Source organism: Pseudoliparis swirei, chromosome 12 (assembly GCF_029220125.1).
Source record: "Pseudoliparis swirei isolate HS2019 ecotype Mariana Trench chromosome 12, NWPU_hadal_v1, whole genome shotgun sequence".
In the NCBI taxonomy this organism is placed as follows: Eukaryota; Metazoa; Chordata; class Actinopteri; order Perciformes; family Liparidae; genus Pseudoliparis; species Pseudoliparis swirei.
In genome coordinates, this window is record NC_079399.1 from 19,193,393 (window position 1) to 19,218,246 (window position 24,854).

The window sequence follows — 24,854 nt, forward strand, 5'->3', positions numbered from 1 at the left end:
TGTATGCATATATATATATATATATACTGTGTGTGTGTGTGTATATATATATATATATATATACACACACACACACACACACGTGTGTATATATTTGTTTGTGTGTGTGTGTAACCAGCAAAACGGCATAAACTAACCTCCACTATGCCGAGGAGGGATTGTAATAATCTGTAAACTCGTATCTGAAATTCATGGACTACTTTGTACAAGCCCTGGACAGAAACAAGTCAAGTATTGCATCCATTATAAAGAAAAAAGGTTGAATATCCTGAAAATAAATGGTCCTTCTTTTTATAAACCCCGGAAATAGAACTAGTGCATTTATCAATTAACTATTTCTGACAGTTATGTATGAAAAGCTCTGATCGTCATGCCAAGTTACCGGGATTACATAATTATCTGTTGGCTTCACTACGCCGAGCATCAACTGAGCTTCAGCCTCTGAAAGTCTTTTACTGCGAAAACCGATTGTGCAGGAAATGTCGAGCTCGACAACAATCGAATCATAACTGCTCAAATTGAATAATAAGTGACGGGAGACAGTGTTTGAAAAAGATAAGAAGGAGGAGAGGCTTGTTCTCAGCAGAGTGTTCAGGGGAATGACTTTACGGTGAATCCATCACAACAGCCGCACACGTTCTGCATTAATGGGGCTGCAGGCCACATGAGGAGCAAGGACTGGTGTTGTCATGGATGCAAACATCAGTAGAACGGTCCGGCACAGTGACAGTGACACTAACTCTTCTTCTGACTCTGACTCTTCTTCTTCTTCCTCCTCCTCGATCTGTCAGAGAGACTCTAATGCATAATTCACACTCTCTGCACTGTTACATGTGTGCAGGTGAGGGGAATTGTGTGTTGGTGTGTGTTGAGGACAGGGTGTCCCAGGAGGCGAAGCACAGCTCGAGGGACAGACAGAGGAAACTGCTCACAGTGTCTGATGGATCTCTTCTTCTGCCTCCGTATCTATTCAATTCAGTTCATTTGTATAGCCCATTTTCACAAATTACAAATTTGTCACAGAGTGCTTTACAATCTGTACACATATACATCCCTGTCCCAAAACCTCACATCGGATCAGGAAAAACTCCCAAACAACCCTTCACGGGGGAAAAAAGGGAAGAAACCTTCAGGAGAGCAACAGAGGAGGATCCCTCTCCAGGATGGACAGGTGCAATAGATGTAATGTGTACGGAAGGACATATTTAGAGTTAAAATACATTCAATGAATATGACAGAGTGTATGAATAGTTCGTAGTAGGCATATTCCACGATGGAGACCTCCACGATCCATCAGGCAGATGGAGGTAGAGAGGAGGAGTGGGCGGAGTCTCAACGGGGCAGTGGCATAGTTGGTAGTAGGCATATTCCATGATCCAGACCGCGATGATCCATCAGGCAGACAGGATGTATGATGTCTCATAGGGTCATCGGACCCTATGAGACGTGAAGTCAAAAGGACTCCGGGGAGAAAGCAGAGTTAGTCATGTGCAATAGAGAGATGAAAATTCATCCACAAGGAGGGAGAAAAGAGGAGAGAGGTACTCAGTGCATCCTAAAATGTCCCCCAGCAGCCTATAAGCCTATAGCAGCATATCAAGGGGCTGGACCAGGGCAAACCTGATTCAGCCCTCACTATAAGCTCTGTCAAAGAGGAAAGTCTTGAGTCTACTCTTAAATGAGGTGACTGTTTCTGCCTCCCGGACTGAAGGTGGAAGCTGGTTCCATAAAAGAGGAGCTTGATAACTGAAGGCTCTGGCTCCCATCCTACTTTTTAAGACTAGGAACTACAAGTAGCCCCGCATTTAGTGAGCGCAGCTCTCTCGTGGGGCAATATGGTACCACAAGCTCCTTAAGATATGATGGTGCATCACCAATCAAGGCTTTGTAGGTTAAGAGAAGAATTTTAAACGTGATTCTTGATTTTACAGGGAGCCAGTGCAGAGCAGCTAATGCAGGAGTAATGTGATCTATTTTCTTGGTTTTAGTGAGTACACGAGCTGCAGCATTCTGGATCTCTGGTTCCTTCCTCTCCGATGGTCCACAGCGCCCTCTCTTTCTCCTCCTTAAATTCTCACTCGCTCTCTTGGCAGGTCTATATTTATCGGCCTCTGCCTCAGCAGCGGCAGGGGGATGAGCGCAGAGGTAGTGTGAAGCTCTCTCTCTGTCTCGCCTTTTTTCGTGAATAAATAAATGTTCTGCATGCCGATCACACAGGGCGTTTAAAAAAAACTTCTCTTTGTTTCCGTATGGTTAGCATGGATGTTACAGTGCAAAAGAGAACAGTGTTATAAGATTTGAATTCAATTATTTCTGCTTCCACTCTGATTATGTCCTCTCTACATGGACCACTGCCGCACTACACACCTGTAAAGTTTTGTCACCGAACAGGTGCTGAAGACCACTGGGGGGCGACTCCTCCAGTTGCAAAAACAAGTCTGGTTGTATAAAAGTCCATGAGAAAATGACTCTACTTCTCTCTTGATTTATGGTCTAAATCTCTAGTTTCAAGCATTTTGATTCAAATTGACCATACAGCAGGGTATGCTTCAGGGTGGAACTACTGTGATTGACAGGTTGCTGCCTCTACCAAAGACAAATAAGATGTCACTTCCTCACTTCAGAAACTTTTTGGGGTCAAGAAATCAAGTGTGTAGATGTTTTTTCGGCCCTCCCAATCTGAATCTGATTTACCACTATTGCTACATGAGTGTCATGGGTCAAACAGATCTGAATTCCACTGTGAACAAGGTCTATTGTAGAGTGCTTTTCAGTGAGTAAGTACCTGTCTTTAGCCACCAGAACATATTGTCGTTTAGCCTCGATCAATGGCAGAAATCTTCTTTCACTGCTGAAAGATAGCAGCAAACACGCTTCAAATATTAAGTGTATATTAAGCTTTACATCAAGACCAATTGAGCTGCTTTTGCACAAACAACTGGTACGCTTGGACATATTCTGCATTAGTCAGTCCACTAATGTGCGGCAATATATTCCAGATAATTTCTTTGGCTTGACATCGGCCCAGGCGTTGAAAAAATACATCTGCCTTTTTTTCATATACTATTGCACATTCAATATTTAATGGATCCATCTGTTCACACCTTGTGACAATGAAAAGTGTCACCGGCAGAGAATTATTTTTCTAATCCCGGTGCGAGAGATGTCGTTCCTGACACAAAGGCACTTCATCGCGCGCCAAGATTTCCACCCTGTATTTGGCATCCTGGAACACATCCTGGAGCAGCCTCGATGATCCATCAGGTAGATAGGATCTATGACGTCTCATAGGGTCATCGGTCAAAAGGACTCCGGGGAGAAAGCAGAGATAGTAATGTGCAATAGAGGGATGAAAATTCATCCACAAGGAGGGAGAAAAGAAGAGAGAGGTGCTCAGTGTATCCTATACGTCCCCCAGCAGCCTATAAGCCTATAGCCAGGGGTGCACATAACTTTTTCAGTGAGTTACTCGGGTGAGTACCGGGAGATGGTGTTTGGTACTCACATTTTTCCATATGTAGCGTGGTCTTAATACGTGCAGTCTTCCTCACTGTCCTCCTCAGTGTCACCCCCACTGTCCTCTGCTTCAGCTTCCTGCATGGTAGATGATGAAGATGCTGCAGATGCACCTCCTCGTCCTTGGTTGATTCTCCGATTAGCTGTCTTCCTCCACAGGTCAACAGCTTGCTTTGGGTCAAATGTCTCTGTGGTCATGTTGATGTTGGAGTAGATGTGGTAACCTAGCCAAAGACACGGACCACGAAGAATGATATATCGAGTTGAAACTTTATATGAAATAGCAGAGGTTGCAATACAGGGTATACTCAGGTACTTTACTCGTGCATACAGAATTTCCGGATGTGCTAAACTGGTGTTAATTTATACTAGAGCTCCACCTAGTGGTATAATAAAAGACTGATATCGTAATCATTATAACACTCCTCCCCCACTAAATTCCAACATTCCATGAATACAAATCAACTTGCTAATTTAGTGTCATTGTCTTTCATGCACCTTAACTTTAACAACATTTCTATTTGGCATATACACTTACAACTGGCACATTCCATTAAATTTAACACATACAGTGATTAATTAACAATCAGTCTGTCTGGAGGTTTTCGAGCATGCTGTGACCTGCGCACCATCTCCGGGGCTGTAGCTGGCACTGCCGGTGTAGGTGTTTTGGGTGGTTCAGGTGACGTGGTCACAGGAACTGTCCCTCCTCTCCAGGGGGCGCAGACACTCCCCCGAGTGACCTTTCCTCTGGTGATACTCCCACAGTAGGCTGGCTCACCAGGGGAAACTGAGGTGCTGATGATCTCTGGGCTGATGTCATGATGCAGGCAGACGTGGTCTTGATGTCTGCGGAACACTCGTCCATCAGTCAGCTCCACAACATATGAGAGAGGACCTCTCTGTGTCAGGATAACCCCAGGTAGCCATTTCTGACTAGAGTTGCAGCTGAAATTTCTCACATAGACATTGTCACCTGGTTTCAGCTGTCTCTCTTGTGCATGTTGATCATGTCCCTCCTTCTGCTTTTCATGCTTCCTCATCACCGTGGCCTTTATGTCTGGATGCAGCAGGTCCAACTTTGACTTCGCCCTGCGCCCCATCAACAACTCTGCTTGAGCACAAGCAGTAGTGGTCTGTGGCGTCAGACGGTATTTAAACAGAAAACGGGAAAGCCTGGTGCTTAGAGTGTCACCCTTCATTCGCTTCAGACCCTCCTTCACCGTCTGGACAGCTCGCTCCGCCAATCCATTCGAGGCTGGGTGGAAAGGAGCTGTACGAACATGCCGAATTCCATTCTGTTCCATGAACTCACCAAACAGCTCACTGGTGAACGTCGGATCATTATCCGTGACCACAGTGTCAGGCAACCCATGAATTGCGAATAGTTGTCTGAGCTTGTCTATGGTTTTGGGGGCTGTGATGTTGCTCATGATGTGCGCTTCTATCCACTTGGAGTGGGCATCCACCATTATCAGAATCAGAATCAGAATCAGAAACAGTTTTATTGCCAGGAATGTTTACACAAACGAGGAATTTTTTTTGGTGGAAGGTGCAACATTTGGACATGACAAACAAACAACAATCAACACGACAGAAAGACAACAAGTAATGTGAAAGTGTTTGGGTGTGTGCTTCAAGTGGTGTGTTTTAGTTAAAAGTGTATGTTACGCGTGGCGTGTGTTTAAGTTAAAGTGCATGCAAATAAAGTGGCATGTGTGTGGAGGAGGCCTCAAGTTAAAGTGCATGTTAAAGTGACGTGTGTGGAGGAGGGAAGAAGAAGGAGGAGGGAGGAGGAGTGGGAGGAAGAGGGAGGAGGAGGAAGAGGAAGGAGTGGGAAGAAGGAGGAGAGGAAGGTGGAAGAAGAGGTGGTAGTCCTGGGGGTGACAGTCAGTCAGTCCGGGTTCCATTGATGAGCCCGACTGCCGACGGGAAAAAACTTTTGGTGTGGCGGGTGGTCTTTGTCATGATAGACCCAGCCTCCTCCCCGTGGGGAGGGACTCGAACAGGGAGTGTCCAGGGTGGGAGGGGTCAGCGACAATCTTTCTGGCCCGCTTCAGTGACCTGGAAGTGAACAGGACCTGGAGGGAAGGCAGATTGCAGCCGATAACCCTCTCGGCCGAGCGGATGATGCTCTGCAGCCTGCACTTGTCTTTGGCTGTGGCTGCATGAGAAGCATCTCCCCCATGAACGGGCCAGCAAAATCCAGATGTAGTCTTCTAGACCAGGGGTGGTCTGGCCACACCCAGGGATGCAAAGAGGCTGGTGGCGACATGTGCTGATTAGACTGACATTGTGTGCATGATTTTACCTTGTTCTCCAGGTCTAAATCCATCTTTGGCCACCAGACATAGGACCTTGCCAGGCTCTTCATTCGCGACACACCCGGATGGGTCTCATGTAGCTCTTCCACAATCTGCCAGCGACCTGGGGGAGGGACGACTACTCTCGCACCCCAGAAAATGCAGCCATCCTGTAGGCTGAGTTCAGTCTTGCGTTTGGCATATGGTTTCAGTTCCTCACTGTCAACCACACTGGGCCAGCCCTGTAGCAGGTAAGTCTTTACTTTGGACAGCACCGGGTCTCTCTCTGTCCACTGCCTGACTTGGGCTGCCTTTACAGGTGTCTGTGACAACTTCTCTCATGAAAAAACAGTCTCCAGAGGCACATATGTTGAGACCGGTGTCTCAGGCAATGGCAGGCGACTCAACGCGTCAGCGTTTGCGTTGTCCTTCCCTGCTCTGTACACTATGCTGTATTGGTAGGCTGACAAGATGAGTGCCCACCGTTGGATTCTTGCTGATGCTAGCGTTTCACTGAACAGGCTCATCAGGGGTTTATGGTCAGTATAGATCTTAAAAACACGCCCATATAAGTACTGATGGAAACGCTTTACTGCAAAAACAATGGCTAGACCTTCTTTGTCTAACTGTGAGTAGCCTTTCTCTGCAGCTGTCAGTGTCCTTGAAGCAAATCCCACAGGTTTCTCTGAGCCATCTTCCATGACATGTGAAAGGACTGCCCCCACTCCATAGGGCGAGGTGGCACATGAGAGCACAATGTCTGAATCTGGATCATTGTGAACGAGCAGCTTTGCTGAATGAAGGAGTTCTTTCACTTCTTTAAACGCTTTCTCCTGCTCCGCGCACCACTGCCACTTTGTGTCATTGTGCAGCAGCTTGTACAGTGGGGCTAACACCTTCGATACCGACGAGAAGCTCGGGTTCGGGGGAACCTGCCTGTCCTGCTGGGACGAGTGTTGCTGGATACACGATGGACGCGTGGGGGAAGTGGCGTGTCTTGTGCCTAGCAGCCCTTTCCGTGGAGGACGTAGAAGACATCTACCTATTCGGAACTTTGATTACAGGATTTCTGCTGATTGGAGTTGGTGCTGCCCTGGCTTATCGGGAAATTAAGGAAACGGTGACAGCCGTTAAAAGCCCCCTAAGGCTGCCCGACATGATTGACGCGTTGGGCAGAGTTGTTGGCACTCAGACTGTGGCATTAAACCGTCAGAATGACAACATCGTGGAGAAGCTGATGGCTCTGCAAATGAAATTGGATCGATTTGAAATCCTATTGGGAAATGGGAGGAAAATGGAGGAATAGTAGGTGCGCAAAATTGAAATGCAGCTACTGGAAGACCAAACAATCCCAATCTTATCTGCTTTCGGCTCCCTCTACCAGGACGGGCCTTGGCCAAGGCCGTGACTGGAACAACAACTCCCCCGAAGATCACTGAAGCGAGACTCTCTCTCATTCCCTTCCCCCTATCCACAGACACCTGTGGTTGTTTTTCTCCCCAGGACCCTTCAAGGCTATCTCCATGGCAACGACCATCTTGTGGTCTGGGAACTTTGTCTGTTGTGGACTGGGGGAGGACGACACATCAGGCCACGCACACACACCTTCAACACACTGAAATGCATTCACTACTCCCCCCCCCCCCCCATCCAACGCCTTCGCCTGCTTTGCCCCCCCAGGGTGACAGGACGGGGTCTGCGTCCGGCGCCGTGACGGCTGACGGACCGGGCTGGCTGCTTGTCGGTGCTGGTTACCTTCTGCCCCCAATGGCGGGGCTATCGCCCAGTCTTTGGCTTACCTCCCCTCCCCCCCTTCCTACTCGTTGCAAGTCATGTCTAAGATGTATGTGCTTATGTGCAATGGTGTTTTTGTTTCTCCTGCTCCCACACTGTACCCCTCTAGGGGCATAGTCGGGGGGTTGCTTTTTCTTTTTCTCGCCTCTTTTCCCTCATGTTATGCTATAATTTTCATCCACCCTTTCCAAGATGGCGCCGCGGACAGCGCCTCGGTGTCTTGGTGCGCGATTCTTGCACCTTCCGCCAAAGAAAGTTCCTCGTTTGTTTGTGAAAACATTCTTGGCAATAAACCTGTTTCTGATTCTGATTCTGATTCTGATAGATCCTGCAGGAATTTCCCATAGTAATTCACCATACCCAGGAATGAGCGGAGTTCTGTGACGTTCTTAGGGCTTGGAGCTTCCTTGATAGCCCTCACTTTGTCCTCAACTGGACGGAGCCCCTCTGCGGTGATTGTATGTCCCAGATAAGTCACCCTCTCTGCCATAAACACACACTTTCCCTGTCTCAGGCGCAGCCCTGCGTCTGAGAGTCTCTTGAGCACCTGCTCTACGTTTTCAAGGTGCCTAGCCTCAGTAGCCCCTGTGATTAATATGTCATCTAAGTACACGGCTACATGTGGAATCCCTTGCAATAGAGTGTCCATTGTCCTTTGGAAAATGGCCGGGCTGGACGCCACTCCGAACACTAGGCGATTGTACTTGAATAATCCTTTGGGTGTATTTATTGTGACATACTGTTTTTAATCCTCATCTAGGAGTAGTTGCTGGTACGCATGGCTCATATCCAGCTTTGTGAACAGCTTACCTCCAGCCAGTGTTGCAAACAGGTCGTCCACCCGTGGCAACGGATACTCCGTCAGCTTTGAGACTTGATTCACAGTCAGCTTGTAGTCTCCACAAATCCTTGCGGTTCCATCTGCCTTCAAAACAGGAACGATGGGCGCTGCCCACTTTGAAAACTGGACAGGCTCCACGATGCCAAGCACCTGCAAACGTTCCAGCTCTTCCTCCACTTTGCTTTTCATTGCATAGGGCACCACTCTGGGCTTAAAGAAACGTGGCGCTGCCTCGGGGTCAACATGAAGCTTCACCGTCACGCCCTTAAGTGTGCCCAGTACTTCTCTGAACACATCACTGTAGCGCTGCAAAATGTCCTCTGTAGTGTGAGCATACTTAATCTCCTGCCAATTCAGTTTAATTTTGCGAAGCCAGTCCCGACCCAATAAACTAGGCCCCTTACTCTTGGCTATTACCAATCTGCCTTGACCCCTCTGACCTCCAGCTGAAATGTTCACATCTAACACCCCCAAATGAGGTATAGCCTGACCTGTGTATGTCCTTAGTCTGAGTGTTGATGGCTTAATAGGAGATGGCTTGTGTCCCCATGTCCTCCTGTAGGTCTCCTCACTGATGACTGATGCTGTAGCCCCAGAATCAATTTCAAACATTATGTCCTTTCCTTCAACAGTCACTGTTGCATAATAGGGCATAGACGGTTCCTCATTGGTATCCACAGCAAACATGTTGAATGCACAGGCTGCATCTCCTTCATCCCCTTCAAGATAATGTGTGGGCGCTTGATTCTGCTGGGCTTTCCATTTTTCATTCTTTGCCTTATTTTCAACACTCCTGCACTTTTTCGCTAAGTGTCCCTTTTTATTACAGGCATGATATACCGCTTCTTGAAATTTGCTATCATTTGCATAGTGTGCCCCTCCACACCTAAAACATTCAACTCTCCTTGCTGGTTTTACAGCCTCTCTCTTTACGTGGTGCACAGCCTGTGATGGCGATCCTATCTGACCACTTTGAATGTCTTTGGCATTATTTGCCGCCATTTCCATCCCTTGCGACATTTCTAGTGCCTTCTTGAAACTCAATGGTGGGGGTTCCCCCAGCAAACGGCGCTGAATGGCGTCATTGTTAATGCCGCACACTAATCTGTCCCGGAGCATGTCATCTAAAACTGCCCCAAAATCACAATGTTCTGATAGCTGCCGTAATTCTGCAACAAAGTTAGCTACAGACTGACCTGACTTTCTAAACGTGTTGTGGAATTTGAACCGCTGGACGATTACCGATGGCGTTGGATTGTGGTGGTTCCCAACGAGCCTGACCAGGTCAGCATATGGAATTTCCCCCGGTTTCCTCGGTGTGGCTAAGTTCCTTATCAGTTTGTAAGTCCTTGCCCTACACACACTCAGGAGAATGGAGCGCTGTTTAGCCTCCTCTGTTACTCCATTAGCAGCGAAAAAGTGTCCCAACCTTTCCTCATATGCCGTCCAGTCCTCGTCCCCCTCCACGAATTCACCAATCGTTCCAAACGTAGCCATCTGAACGCTAGGCTCTCCTGCCACCACTGGTACTCTGAGCTGTTGGCTCTCGTCTCCAAGCTCCTCTTCACTGCTTTCACTCATGGGGATAGCCGCCTAGCTTGCACACTGTTTTTTTAGCTTAAGCTAACAAACAAAAACAGAATGTCAAAAAAACATCTTCCAATTTACCTCGTCGCCAAAATATGTGGTAACCTAGCCAAAGACACGGACCACGAAGAATGATATATCGAGTTGAGGCTTTATATGAAATAGCAGAGGTTGCAATACAGGGTATACTCATTTACTCGTGCATACAGAATTTCTGGAAGTGCTAAACTGGTGTTAATTTATACTAGAGCTCCACCTAGTGGTATAATAAAAGACTGATATCGTAAACAATACAACAGTAGGCATCTGGGTTACTTGCATGATCCCTAAAGGAACATCCTTTTTGTCTGTTAGATGTGGATGTGAGCGGAAAATCTGGCACCACATTCCAGTGCGCTCATCGTTCACTTCAAGCCACTGCACATCTTGGAGCCACTTCCGATAAAAGTATTTTCTTCGACTCTGGCTCCAGTTGGCGTTTCTTTGTAGGTGGCGAAATGCCAAAGAAGCTGCTTAAGGTCTGTTGCTTTTTGGACATCTCTGACAGTAGTTGACAAGCAACATGTGTAATATTTGATAAGATGAATGAATTTGAAAAGAATTATTAAGAAGTATTTAACGGAGTGCGGTGTACCAAAAAGTCCAAACCAAATTACCACTCTCAGCTGTCACTGCCCAGAGAATTGTTGGCATTTTATGGTTCATCCGGTGCATAACCTTGCCACAGATATGGCAACCCATCTGGCGGTGATTGAGGCAGATGTGAGATGACGTTCAGCTGTTTTGGGGTGCTGCTTAAATCCACATAGGCCACGTAGAGGGTCGCTAAGCTAACACAAAATCTGTCTCATGAGAGGGTTCTGAGGGAAAACAAATTCAGATTTCACAAATCTTTAACTTAGCATTAAGTGTCCTCCGTGCTAAAGAGACGTGGGCGCTAACTGAGACCTCATGTCCTTGACGATGACTGGTGATGGCCCCCAAGGCGTTCATTGAAGGCACCTTAAAAAACATTATTTCATTATTATATTAGTTAAGATTAGATTAGATTCTATGGAGTGACGCAGCCACTCCACACTGTCTGAGAGGCTCTGTGCAATCTTAGTTGGATGTGTTATTATTAGGGCTGTGAAATGATTAATAATTGTAATCAAAGGTTTCTGTGGATTAATCATGATTAATCACATATTACCGATATTCTCGCTATATTTTTGTGAGAACAAAAAGATGTATGACAAAAGACGGATATATACATTTATACATTCTTTTTTAATTCATAATGGTGCTGCAACTCAGCAGTTATTTAGCAGTTCTCTTCCATATGGAACATTAATATATCTTCATCCTAAACAGAATGTTTAAACAGAACATTTTTCTCCTTTTTGTCAACCATTAACTCCACCATGATACAATCTAAAGGCCCTCTAGTCTTCCTTTAGCAGCTGCTGAGGCAAACTAATTGTGTGGGTTTTCTTCATGAACTGGGGCCATGATTAAAGGGACGGCCGGGGACATTCGGATTGTGCCGCTAGAGGAGAAATTCTTGGACCAGCGCAAGACGGACAAAGCGAAAGCATTTGTCAAGAATGTTTTCATTAATCAAGAACGAAAGTCGGAGGTTCGAAGACAATCAGATACCGTCGGAGTTCCGACCATAAATGATGCCAACTAGCGATCCGGCGGCGTTATTCCCATGACCCGCCGGGCAGCGTCCGGGGAACCAAAGTCTTTGGTTGCAAAGCTGAAACTTAAAGGAATTGACGGAAGGGCACCACCAGGAGTGGAGCCTGCGGCTTAATTTGACTCAACACGGGAAACCTCACCCGGCCCGGACACGGACAGGATTGACAGATTGACAAGTGACTTTTTTGTTGCTCCGTCCTGATGCGCGCACACACAGCTCTGCGGCGCGCGAGACGGAGAGCCGAGAAGTGTTAACGCGACACGTAGAGACAGAAATGAGATGCTGCTGTGTAGACACGATCAACAACAGACGTTTAGAACAAAGACGTGCTCTAGAGAAAATTACAGGGGGGCGGGCCAATTTTTGTAAATGTCATGCGATCTACCATACTACGCCGCGATCGACTGGTAGGTCGCAATCGACGTATTGAGCACCCCTGATCTAGGGGAAGTAAAAGTCGTAACATGGTTTCCGTAGGTGAACCTGCGGAAGGATCATTACCGATGAACAGCATGACCGTCTGCATTAGAGCGGGACATAGTTCAGATTAAATAGGTATATTGAAGCTCATTCTGCGCATGCGTTAAATGCGTTAAAAAAACAATTTATTCTGTAATTTCCTGTAATTTAATCATAGCGCGTTAACGCGTTATTTTTCACAGCACTAGTTATTAGCAGTGTTATGAATGTCTAAAATAGCAAATAGTGGATTTATATTTAGGCGTTTATCAAACATTCAGAGCGGCGATACAGCAGCAAAAAACTATTACCTCTGAAAAGATTCGAGAGTTAGTGTCTTTCCCACGGTCTGTGTGTGTGCGCGTGTGTGTAGTTTGTTTGTAGTTTGTGTGCACGTGCAGGCTTTCATTGCATGTGAGCGTGCCGTATTGGCCAAGTATGCTTTCCGAATGTTTTCAGAACCATGCTGGACGCCGTCACACACTCACTCAGTGAACCCATTGAACTTGAGGAGCCACAAGGAAGGGACCATCCTAACCCATCCAGGATTACCTCACCTTCATTCCTGCTGCTGTGAAGATGTGTCCGGCACATCCACTTTTCCAACACACACTTAAACCACCTGATTAGCCTCTCGAATGTGTCCTGGCCTGTTTCGTGGACTGATGTAACAGCGTCGATAAAGCTGTTAAGGGCTCGCTTGATGTTGCGGAGGTTCCACCTTTCGAGATCGATTAAGGCTCTCTCTCACATTCGTCTTCCACGTCGGCTGCATCGGGAAGACATGGATCTGGCTTTGATGTGATGCAATTAAGGGGTTTGTTCAGCGGCGGAGGATTACAGCGTTGGAGGTGATAAACAAGCTCTCTGGCGTGCTCTGCAGCCATGTGGCCCGATTTCAGGTAGCGTTTCTATACACAGCCCGGAAGCCAAGCAATGCTGTAAGGAGAGGAAACATGGATCATTGCACACGCAGGCACCAAGCAGCTGGATGTATATTCCTTTGTGGCAGCATTATTTTCGACCGCTCCAGATTGGTAAACTAGTTGATTATTTATTTATATATATATACATATGCGTGTGTATATATATGTGTGTAGATATATATATATATATATATATATATGTGTTTGTGTGTATGTATGTATATATTCAATTCAATTCAGTTTATTTGTATAGCCCAATTTCACAAATTACTAATTTGTCTCGGAGTGCTTTACAATCTGTACACATAGACATCCCTGTCCCAAAACCTCACATCAGATCAGGAAAAACTCCCAAATAACCCTTCACAGGGAAAAAAGGGAAGAAACCTTCAGGAGAGCAACAGAGGAGGATCCCTCTCCAGGATGGACAGGTGCAATATATGTAATGTGTACAGAAGGACAGATTTAGAGTTAAAACACATTCAATGAATATGACAGAGTGTATGAATAGTTCGTAGTAGGCATATTCCACGATGGAAACCTCCACGATCCATCAGGAAGATGGAGGTAGAGAGGAGGAGTGGGCGGAGTCTCAACAGAGGGTGGAGTCACAGCTGGACCGTGGCATAGGTGGAAGTAGGCATCCCACGATCCAGACCTCGATGCTTCATCAGGCAGACAGGATCTATGACGTCTCATAGGGTCCGATGACCCTATGAGACATGAAGTCAAAAGGACTCTGGGGAGAAAACAGAGTTAGTAATGTGCAATAGAGAGATGAAAATTCATACACAAGGAGGAAGAAAGGAGGAGATAGGTGCTCAGTGTATCCTAAATGTCCCCCAGCAGCCTATAAGCCTATAGCAGCATATCAAGGGGCTGGACCAGGTGAACCTGATTCAGCCCTAACTATAAGACTATCAAAGAGGAAAGTCTTGAGTCTACTCTGAAATGAGGTGACTGTGTCTGCCTCCCGGACTGAAGGTGGAAGCTGGTTCCATAAAAGAGGAGCTTGATAACTAAAGGCTCTGGCTCCCATCCTACTTTTTAAGACTCTAGGAACTACAAGTAGCACAGCATTTAGTGAGCGTAGCTCTCTAGTGGGGCAATATGGTACTACAAGCTGCTTAAGATATAATGGTGCATCACCAATCAAGGCTTTGTAGGTTAATAGAAGAATTTTAAAAGTGATTCTTGATTTTACAGGGAGCCAGTGTAGAGCAGCTAGTGCAGGAGTGATGTGATCTCTTTTCTTAGTTTTAGTGAGAACACGAGCTGCAGCGTTCTGGATCAACTGGAGGGACCTAAGAGACTTATTAGAGCAGCCTGACAATAAGGAGTTGCAGTAATCCAGTCTGGAAGTAACGAACGCGTGAACCAATTTATCTGCATCTTTTTGAGACCAGATGTGCCTGATTTTTGAAATATTAGTCGATGAAAGAATGCAGTCCTTGAGATTTGCTTTACGTGGGAGTTAAAGGACAAGTCCCGATCAAAGATAACGCCGAGATTCTTTACAGTGGTGTTGGATGCCAGGGCAATACCATCTATAGAAACCACATCACCAGATAATTGATCTCTGAGGTGCTCAGGGCCGAGTAATATTACTTCGGTTTTGTCTGAGTTTAACATCAAGAAGTTGCAGGTCATCCATATACACACAAATATGTGTGTATGTGTGTGTCTGTGTATATGTGTATATATATATATGTATATATATGTGTGTGTGTGTATATATATATATGTATATATACTTATATATATAGAGGATGTGGTAATTACAAGAGACTAAAACTTGTTTTTACCTTTACACTGATAACAAGGAAGATCTGGAGTAGAGGATATGTTGGCCATCTTAATCATAGCCGGTTCAGTCCACAAACCAATGGGTGACATCACAATGACGATGTCCACTTTTTATAGTCTATGGTTTTAGCCCCATTCAAATGAACTGAGGAAGTTTTACAACTTTTAGGACCCAATGATTTAAATAAAAGCTATTCAAGTGTTCCTTCTGGGAAGTTGATGCACCTCCAAACATATTTGTCATCAATTTATTCAGCTGTAGTTCAAGGTTTAAATGCAGTTTGATGACTCATGCTTTCATTATTAATAAATATGAATTATTATGTATTTGATTGATTCTTTGTTTTTAACACATTCGGGCCCCTTTCAGATGTAAGCACTAGTGTTAATCACCAGCAGCGGGAGTGCTAATTGCACTAAGCAACATCGTCCTTCCTGTTTGACACTCGTGTTCAGGGTCTTTAGGGCTTCTGCTAATGAGCCAATTTACACTCACCAAACTGCTCCGACTGGCACACACACACGTCTCGTCACAGAGGGGTGGATAGCTGCAACAATTAACGCTTTTGAAGTCTTTGTTGAATTGATGCTCATTTGAGGAAGATGTGTTCTTGTTGGTGGTGTCCTTCCAGATTCTATGGCAGGTTACGTCTTTTAAGGATTAGGGGCACGCATCATTATGAATCGTAGTGACATAAATCATAATCATGACTGATCATTTTTTAGATATCGTTGATGGAGCCCTTATTGCAACCTTCAGGTCAGCCAGTCATTTAATCATTCTGGTGTGGAAGGAGATATTTAGTAAAACTAAGGTGGTTTGGACAACATTGTATTTTAAAGCGTAAAAGAAGAAAAAAAGACCATCTTTATAGGTGTAGAAAGGGCTTTATTTTGCAGTTGGTGTGAGTATATACAATCTTTCATATGTTTTGTCTCTCTCACTTTGCCAGATAGCTTTCATTGGCATTTCTATAATCAAGGGTTATTGCTGTAACCATGATGACAAAGGTGCCTTAACTTTTAAGGAAGTAGTTATTTGAACCCGAGCCAGAATCAATCTCTCCCTAAACCCCAACTTAACCAAGTATTTTTGTGCCGAAAGCCAACCAAACCTCAACCATAACCATAACATAAAACCATAACCATAAGACAGGGATTTGTAACAGTTTTGTAAATGTGTCTGTTCTGCAGGATTCAATTCAATTCAATTCAGTTTATTTGTATAGCCCAATTTCACAAATTACAAATTTGTCTCGGAGTGCTTTACAATCTGTACACAAGACATCCCTGCCCCAAAACCTCGCATCGGATCAGGAAAAACTCCCAAATAACCCTTCAGGGGGAAAAAAAGGGAAGAAACCTTCAGGAGAGCAACAGAGGAGGATCCCTCTCCAGGATGGACAGGTGCAATAGATGTAATGTGTACAGAAGGACAGATTTAGAGTTAAAATACATTCAATGAATGTGACAGAGTGTATGAATAGTTCATAGTAGGCATATTCCACGATGGAGACCTCCACGATCCATCAGGCAGATGGCGGTAGAGAGGCGGAGTGGATGGAGCCTCAACAGTGGGCGGACTCTCAACAGTGGGCGGAGTCTCAACAGGACAGTGGCGTCGTCGGTAGCAGGAATTCCACGACCCAGACCTCGATGATCCATCAGGCAGATAGGATCTATGCCGTCTCATAGGGTCCGATGACCCCATGAGACGTGAAGTCAAAAGGACTCCGGGGAGAAAGCAGAGTTAGTAACGTGTGATTGAGAGATGAAAATGCATCCCTAAGGAGAGAAAAAAGAGGAGATAGGTAGGGATGCACCGATCTGATCGGCGCCGATCCATATCGGCCGATATTCCCATTATCGGTTTTGATCGGCGTTCTCAAAACAGCCGATCAAAACGGCCGATCAGATGACGTAACATCTGCGAGAACTATCAGACGTTTCAATCGCGGCGCATCGTAACGGAGACGATGCGCCCGGCGAGGGCCGCAGAGTGAGAGGTCCAAGAGGGGATCCTCACGCACCGAGCGGCGTCCCCGTCCCCCGAGTTGAATCTCTGGGTCAACTCAGCCGACACTCACATGTCTGCCCCTATAGACTGATGTTGACGGTAAACGCATTCGATCGGGAGTGCGCGAGGGTTTTGATAAAGTTAGCGGAAGGATTTACGTAACAACATCCGGTTTTGCAAAGTTAGCTGAAAGAACCACGTGAAACAACATCCGTTTATCAAAATAAGATGTCGACAAATCATCATACCTGCAAACTTGTCACCTTTCGGTGAAATTCACCGTTTTGAACTCAAAATAGGTCATCCACGTGAATCGTGGAGATCCAAAGAGTTTTTGTTTGGGGGGGGGGGGGGGGGGTGGTCACCTGGCCCGCTGCCGTTGAGATTGCAGTGAGACGCGGAGAAAAGTGTGAAGTGGTGCTCTTCGCAATAGAACATCTTTGATGGGACGTGTCGAGTCTCGGCCAATCAGCGTTCAGATGTCGACAGCGTTTGGGGGTTCAGGTTAGCTTGAATGTCAGCCCGCTACATCTGCTGTTGTCACGCTGCACGGTGTAGCGATGCTAACAAAGTACCCGTACGTTAAACACGATGTGATTTAGCATATTTTTAGTATCGATACTTCATTAAGAGAGCGATCAGAGCGCACGCGCTGCTCCGTGGCGAGCTGTCTGCGCAGCGCTCACAGCGAGAGAAGTGACGCAGCTTTAGAGACTTCGGCTTAAAGAATAAAAAGATGCCAGAAGTGAAATGTTTCAGTCTGTAAAGTTGTGTAACTCTCCAGCTGCTCATCCTGATGAACTGTGGATCATCTGGTCAGAGACTAACGGCCTCATAGTGTATAATCAATGCTATGATGGAACCATGTAGTTTCATTCATATCTGGCTGTATTAATACTAATATTACTGTCATTTGTTAAGTGTTGAAAAAGTTGGTAAAAAGTGAACCATACAGATGTTTTATTTATTACTATTATAGATAAATATACCAGTCTCGTATTTATGGTACCATATTGTTTTTATGGTATTGTATTGAATTCTGGTATGATATTTATGGCAGGTATGTAATATGTATAGAAGTTATAATATGAGTATTGCGACAAACAGGTAAGGACAGAACAGATTCAGGGAAAAGTCCACGAGGACTGTTCAGGCAAAACAAAAGGAAGTTGGTTCATGAATGACTTTAACCATATTACCCTGTATATATAATGACAATGTATATTTGTTATTACTATCATTATAGGGCTGAGTCAGAGCGGAGGAACTTTTGTTCTTAAACTATTTATTATCATTATTTAGATTTGTGGTCAGAACAATAAAATGACTGTAGTTGTGGTTCTAAAAGCTTTGAGGCTTCAAACAACGTGGATGTGGTGTGGTGAAAAAAAAAAAAAAAGTCACCTGCACCCCCCCCCCCCCCCCCGTTGTCACCTTTTTCACCCCTCATGAGTTTGCAGGTATGATCATACACTAACATATAAAAGTAAACAATTAACTGATTTTGTATCTTTATAGATCGTTTCTGAGATTTAGCTTAAATTATGCTAACATTAAAACATGTTTACTGTACCATGGAAGAGTTTATAAAAATAAGTCAGACTTTTGTATGTTAAAAAAAGTCCTGTATATAGATTTCCCCAAGAGTTCCAGGAAATGAATAATGCAGATGTGTTCCATACATAACTGAAATCCCCTACAATAGCAATCAATCAATTTTAATGTATCAATTAGGACATTTTTCAAAGTAAAAGTCCTAAATGTTTAAAGAAATCGGTAATTTCTTTAATGTTTGAGTTGCTTTATATATGTATTTCCTCATAGTCCTAGCAATAATGCTACACAATAAATAGAATGCTTCAATCGATACCGTGATCGGTGATCGGTATTTTCGGATTGGCAGATACTGATTTCAGTGATCGGTGATCGGTATTATCGGTGATCGGCAGATACTGATTTCAGTGATCGGTGATCGGCACCAAAAACCTGATCGGTGCATCTCTAGAGATAGGTGCTCAGTGCATCCTAAAACGTCCCCCGGCAGCTATAAGCCTATAGTAGCATATCAAGGGGCTGGACCTGGTGAACCTGATTCAGCCCTAACTATAAGCTCTGTCGAAGAGGAAAGTCTTAAGTCTACTCTTAAACGAGGTGACTGTGTCTGCCTCCCGGACTAAAATTGGAAGCTGGTTCCATAAAAGAGGAGCTTGATAACTAAAGGCTCTGGCTCCCATTCTACTTTTTAAGACTCTAGGAACTACAAGTAGTCCCGCATTTAGTGAGCGTAGCGCTCTAGTGGGGCAATATGGTACTACAAGCTCCTTAAGATATGATGGTGCATCACCAATCAAGGCTTTGTATGTTAAGAGAAGAATTTTAAAAGTGATTCTTGATTTTACTGGGAGCCAGTGCAGAGCAGCAAGTGCAGGAGTGATGTGATCTCTTTTCTTAGTTTTAGTGAGAATACGAGCTGCAGCATTCTGGATCAACTGGAGGGACCTAAGAGACTTATTAGAGGATGGATACAAACAGGACACTTGTGCTTTTTGTTTATGGCTATTATTTAAATACTGCCCAGGGCTCCAGACTGCGACCAAATGGTCGCATTTTGCGCCTAAAATTAGACACAGTGCGAGTAAATTTTTCATCAACTCGCGCATGCGCGACCAGTAAATTAGCAGATTTCTTTTTTTTGTTATTAAATATTTTTGTTGCTTACAAACTTGTTCTACACTTCAGCCCACTATAGTTAGCGGTAATGCCTGAATGACTGGTTTGCTAACCGACATTAACTCCAGAAGAAGAAGAAAGGAGACGAAAACCGAAGAAGAAGGCTGGCCTGTGTGTGAGCGCGGGGGGGGGGGGGGGCTAATGTGTGAAAAGAGGCGCACCGCAACGGAGGCAACGAGGGCGAGGGCTGCAGAGTGAGAGGTCCACGAGGGGATCCTCACCACCGAGCGGCGTCCCCGTCCCCCGAGTTGAATCACTGGGTCGACTCAGCCGACTCTCACATGTCAGCCCATATAGACTGATGTTCACGGTAAACGCATTCGATCGGGAGCGCGCGAGGATTTTGATAAAGTTAGCGGAAGGATTTAAGTGACAACATCCGGTTTTGCAAAGTTAGCGGAAAGAACCACGTGAAACAACATCCGTTTTTCAAAAGAAGATGTCGACAAATCATACACGAACATATAAAAGTAAACAATTAACTGATTTTGTATCTTTAGAGATCGTTTCTGAGATTTAGCTTAAATTATGCTAACATTAAAACATTTTTACTGGACCAAGGAAGAGTTTATACAAATTAGTCAGTCTTTTGTATGTTAAGAAAAGTCCTGTATATAGATTTCCCCAAGAGTTCCAGGAAATGAATAATGCAGATGTGTTCCATACATATCTGAAATCCCCTACAATAGCAATCAAACAATTGTAATGTATCAATTAGGACATTTTTCAAAGTAAAAGTCCTAAATGTTTAAAGAAATCGGCATTTGAGGAAGATGTGTTCTTGTTGGTGGTGTCCTTCCAGATTCTATGGCAGGTTACGTCTTTTAAGGATTAGGGGCACGCATCATTATGAATCGTAGTGACATAAATCATAATCATGACTGATCATTTTTTAGATATCGTTGATGGAGCCCTTATTGCAACCTTCAGGTCAGCCAGTCATTTAATCATTCTGGTGTGGAAGGAGATATTTAGTAAAACTAAGGTGGTTTGGACAACATTGTATTTTAAAGCGTAAAAGAAGAAAAAAAGACCATCTTTATAGGTGTAGAAAGGGCTTTATTTTGCAGTTGGTGTGAGTATATACAATCTTTCATATGTTTTGTCTCTCTCACTTTGCCAGATAGCTTTCATTGGCATTTCTATAATCAAGGGTTATTGCTGTAACCATGATGACAAAGGTGCCTTAACTTTTAAGGAAGTAGTTATTTGAACCCGAGCCAGAATCAATCTCTCCCTAAACCCCAACTTAACCAAGTATTTTTGTGCCGAAAGCCAACCAAACCTCAACCATAACCATAACATAAAACCATAACCATAAGACAGGGATTTGTAACAGTTTTGTAAATGTGTCTGTTCTGCAGGATTCAATTCAATTCAATTCAGTTTATTTGTATAGCCCAATTTCACAAATTACAAATTTGTCTCGGAGTGCTTTACAATCTGCAACACATAGACATCCCTGCCCCAAAACCTCACATCGGATCAGGAAAAACTCCCAAATAACCCTTCAGGGGGAAAAAAAGGTTAGAAACAGGAGAGCAACAGAGGAGGATCCCTCCAGGATGGACAGGTGCAATAGATGTTATGTGTACAGAAGGACAGATTTAGAGTTAAATTACATTCAATGAATGTGACAGAGTGTATGAATAGTTCATGGTAGGCTATTCCACGATGGAGACCTCACGATCCATCAGGCAGATGGCGGTAGAGAGGCGGAGTGGATGGAGCTCAACAGTATGGACTCTCAACAGTGGGCGGAGTCTCAACAGGACAGTGGCGTCGTCGGTAGCAGGAATTCCACGACCCAGACCTCGATGATCCATCAGGCAGATAGGATCTATGCCGTCTCATAGGGTCCGATGACCCCATGAGACGTGAAGTCAAAAGGACTCCGGGGAGAAAGCAGAGTTAGTAACGTGTGATTGAGAGATGAAAATGCATCCCTAAGGAGAGAAAAAAGAGGAGATAGGTAGGGATGCACCGATCTGATCGGCGCCGATCCATATCGGCCGATATTCCCATTATCGGTTTTGATCGGCGTTCTCAAAACAGCCGATCAAAACGGCCGATCAGATGACGTAACATCTGCGAGAACTATCAGACGTTTCAATCGCGGCGCAGCGTAACGGAGGCGATGCCCGGCGAGGCCGCAGAGTGAGAGGTCAGAGGATCCTCACGCCGGCGGCGTCCCGTCCCGAGTTGAATCTCTGGGTCAACTCAGCGACACTCACATGTCTGCCCTATAGACTGATGTTGGCCAGTAGCGCATTCGATCGAGTGCGAGGGTTTTGATAAAGTTAGCGGAAGGATTTACGTAACAACATCCGGTTTTGCAAAGTTAGCTGAAAGAACCACGTGAAACAACATCCGTTTATCAAATAAGATGTCGGCAAATCATCATACCTGCAAACTTGTCACCTTTGTGAAATTCACCGTTTGAACTCAAATAGGTCATCCACGTGAATCGTGGAGATCCAAAGAGTTTTGTTTGGGGTGGTCACCTGGCCCGCTGCCGTTGAGATTGCAGTGAGGCGGAGAAAAGTGTGAAGTGGTGCTCTTCGCAATAGAACATCTTTGATGGGGCGTGTTGAGTCTCGGCCAATCAGCGTTCAGATGTCGACAGCGTTTGGGGGTTCAGGTTAGCTTGAATGTCAGCCCGCTACATCTGCTGTTGTCACGCTGCACGGTGTAGCGATGCTAACAAAGTACCCGTACGTTAAACACGATGTGATTTAGCATATTTTAGTATCGATACTTCATTAAGAGAGCGATCAGAGCGCACGCGCTGCTCCGTGGCGAGCTGTCTGCGCAGCGCTCACAGCGAGAGAAGTGACGCAGCTTTAGAGACTTCGGCTTAAAGAATAAAAAGATGCCAGAAGTGAAATGTTTCAGTCTGTAAAGTTGTGTAACTCTCCAGCTGCTCATCCTGATGAACTGTGGATCATCTGGTCAGAGACTAACGGCCTCATAGTGTATAATCAATGCTATGATGGAACCATGTAGTTTCATTCATATCTGGCTGTATTAATACTAATATTACTGTCATTGTTAAGTGTTGAAAAAAGTTGGTAACAAGTGAACCATACAGATGTTTTATTTATTACTATTATAGATAAATATACCAGTCTCGTATTTATGGTACCATATTGTTTTTATGGTATTGTATTGAATTCTGGTATGATATTTATGGCAGGTATGTAATATGTATAGAAGTTATAATATGAGTATTGCGACAAACAGGTAAGGACAGAACAGATTCAGGGAAAAGTCCACGAGGACTGTTCAGGCAAAACAAAAGGAAGTTGGTTCATGAATGACTTTAACCATATTACCCTGTATATATAATGACAATGTATATTTGTTATTACTATCATTATAGGGCTGAGTCAGAGCGGAGGAACTTTTGTTCTTAAACTATTTATTATCATTATTTAGATTTGTGGTCAGAACAATAAAATGACTGTAGTTGTGGTTCTAAAGCTTTGAGGCTTCAAACAACGTGGATGTGGTGTGAAAAAAAAAAAAAAGTCACCTACCCCCGTTGTCACCTTTTTCACCCCTCATGAGTTTGCAGGTATGATCATACACTAACATATAAAAGTAAACAATTAACTGATTTTGTATCTTTATAGATCGTTTTTGAGATTTAGCTTAAATTATGCTAACATTAAAACATGTTTACTGTACCATGGAAGAGTTTATAAAAATAAGTCAGACTTTTGTATGTTAAGAAAAGTCCTGTATATAGATTTCCCCAAGAGTTCCAGGAAATGAATAATGCAGATGTGTTCCATATATAACTGAAATCCCCTACAATAGCAATCAAACAATTTTAATGTATCAATTAGGACATTTTTCAAAGTAAAAGTCCTAAATGTTTAAAGAAATCGGTAATTTCTTTAATGTTTGAGTTAACTTTATATATGTATTTCCTCATAGTCCTAGGCAATAATGCTACACAATAAATAGAATGCTTCAATCGACACCGTGATCGGTGATCGGTATTTTCGGATTGGCAGATACTGATTTCAGTGATCGGTGATCGGTATTATCGGTGATCGGCAGATACTGATTTCAGTGATCGGTGATCGGCACCAAAACCTGATCGGTGCATCTCTAGAGATAGGTGCTCAGTGCATCCTAAAACGTCCCCCGGCAGCTATAAGCCTATAGTAGCATATCAAGGGGCTGGACCTGGTGAACCTGATTCAGCCCTAACTATAAGCTCTGTCGAAGAGGAAAGTCTTAAGTCTACTCTTAAACGAGGTGACTGTGTCTGCCTCCCGGACTAAAATTGGAAGCTGGTTCCATAAAAGAGTGGTTGATAACTAAAGGCTCTGTCTCCCATTCTACTTTTAAGACTCTAGGAACTACAAGTAGTCCGCATTTAGTGAGCGTAGCGCTCTAGTGGGGCAATATGGTACTACAAGCTCCTTAAGATATGATGGTGCATCACCAATCAAGGCTTTGTATGTTAAGAGAAGAATTTTAAAAGTGATTCTTGATTTTACTGGGAGCCAGTGCAGAGCAGCAAGTGCAGGAGTGATGTGATCTCTTTTCTTAGTTTTAGTGAGAATACGAGCTGCAGCATTCTGGATCAACTGGAGGGACCTAAGAGACTTATTAGAGGATGGATACAAACAGGACACTTGTGCTTTTTGTTTATGGCTGTGTTAAATCTGCCCAGGGCTCCAGACTGCGACCAAATGGTCGCATTTTGCGCCTCAAATTAGACACAGTGCGATAAATTTTTCATCAACTACATCTTGTGACCAGTAAATTAGCAGATTTCTTTTTTTGTTATTAAATATTTTTGTTGCTTACAAACTTGTTCTACACTTCAGCCCACTATAGTTAGCGGTAATGCCTGAATGACTGGTTTGCTAACCGACATTAACTCCAGAAGAAGAAGAAAGGAGACGAAAACCGAAGAAGAAGGCTGGCCTGTGTGTGAGCGCGGGGGGGGCTAATGTGTGAAAAGAGGCGCACCGCAGCGGAGACCTGCTGAGGGCGAGGCTGCAGAGTGAGAGGTCCACGAGGGATCCTCACCACCAGCGGCGTCCCGTCCCGAGTTGAATCACTGGGTCGATCAGCCGACTCTCACATGTCAGCCCATATAGACTGATGTTCACGCAGTAAACGCATTCGATCGGGAGCTGAGGATTTTGATAAAGTTAGCGGAAGGATT

At 44.5% G+C, this 24,854-nt stretch overlaps 1 protein-coding gene across 1 annotated transcript; it reads right to left on the minus strand.

Moving 5' to 3' along the window:
* Positions 1-3,528: 3,528 nt before the first annotated feature.
* LOC130203043 (uncharacterized protein K02A2.6) lies at positions 3,529-9,141 on the minus strand. Its single transcript, XM_056428937.1, is given in 4 exon segments — positions 3,529-3,740; positions 4,298-4,999; positions 5,695-6,729; positions 7,944-9,141. Coding segments are annotated over 4 exon segments (3,147 nt in total).
* Between the last annotated feature and the right edge of the window lie 15,713 nt (positions 9,142-24,854).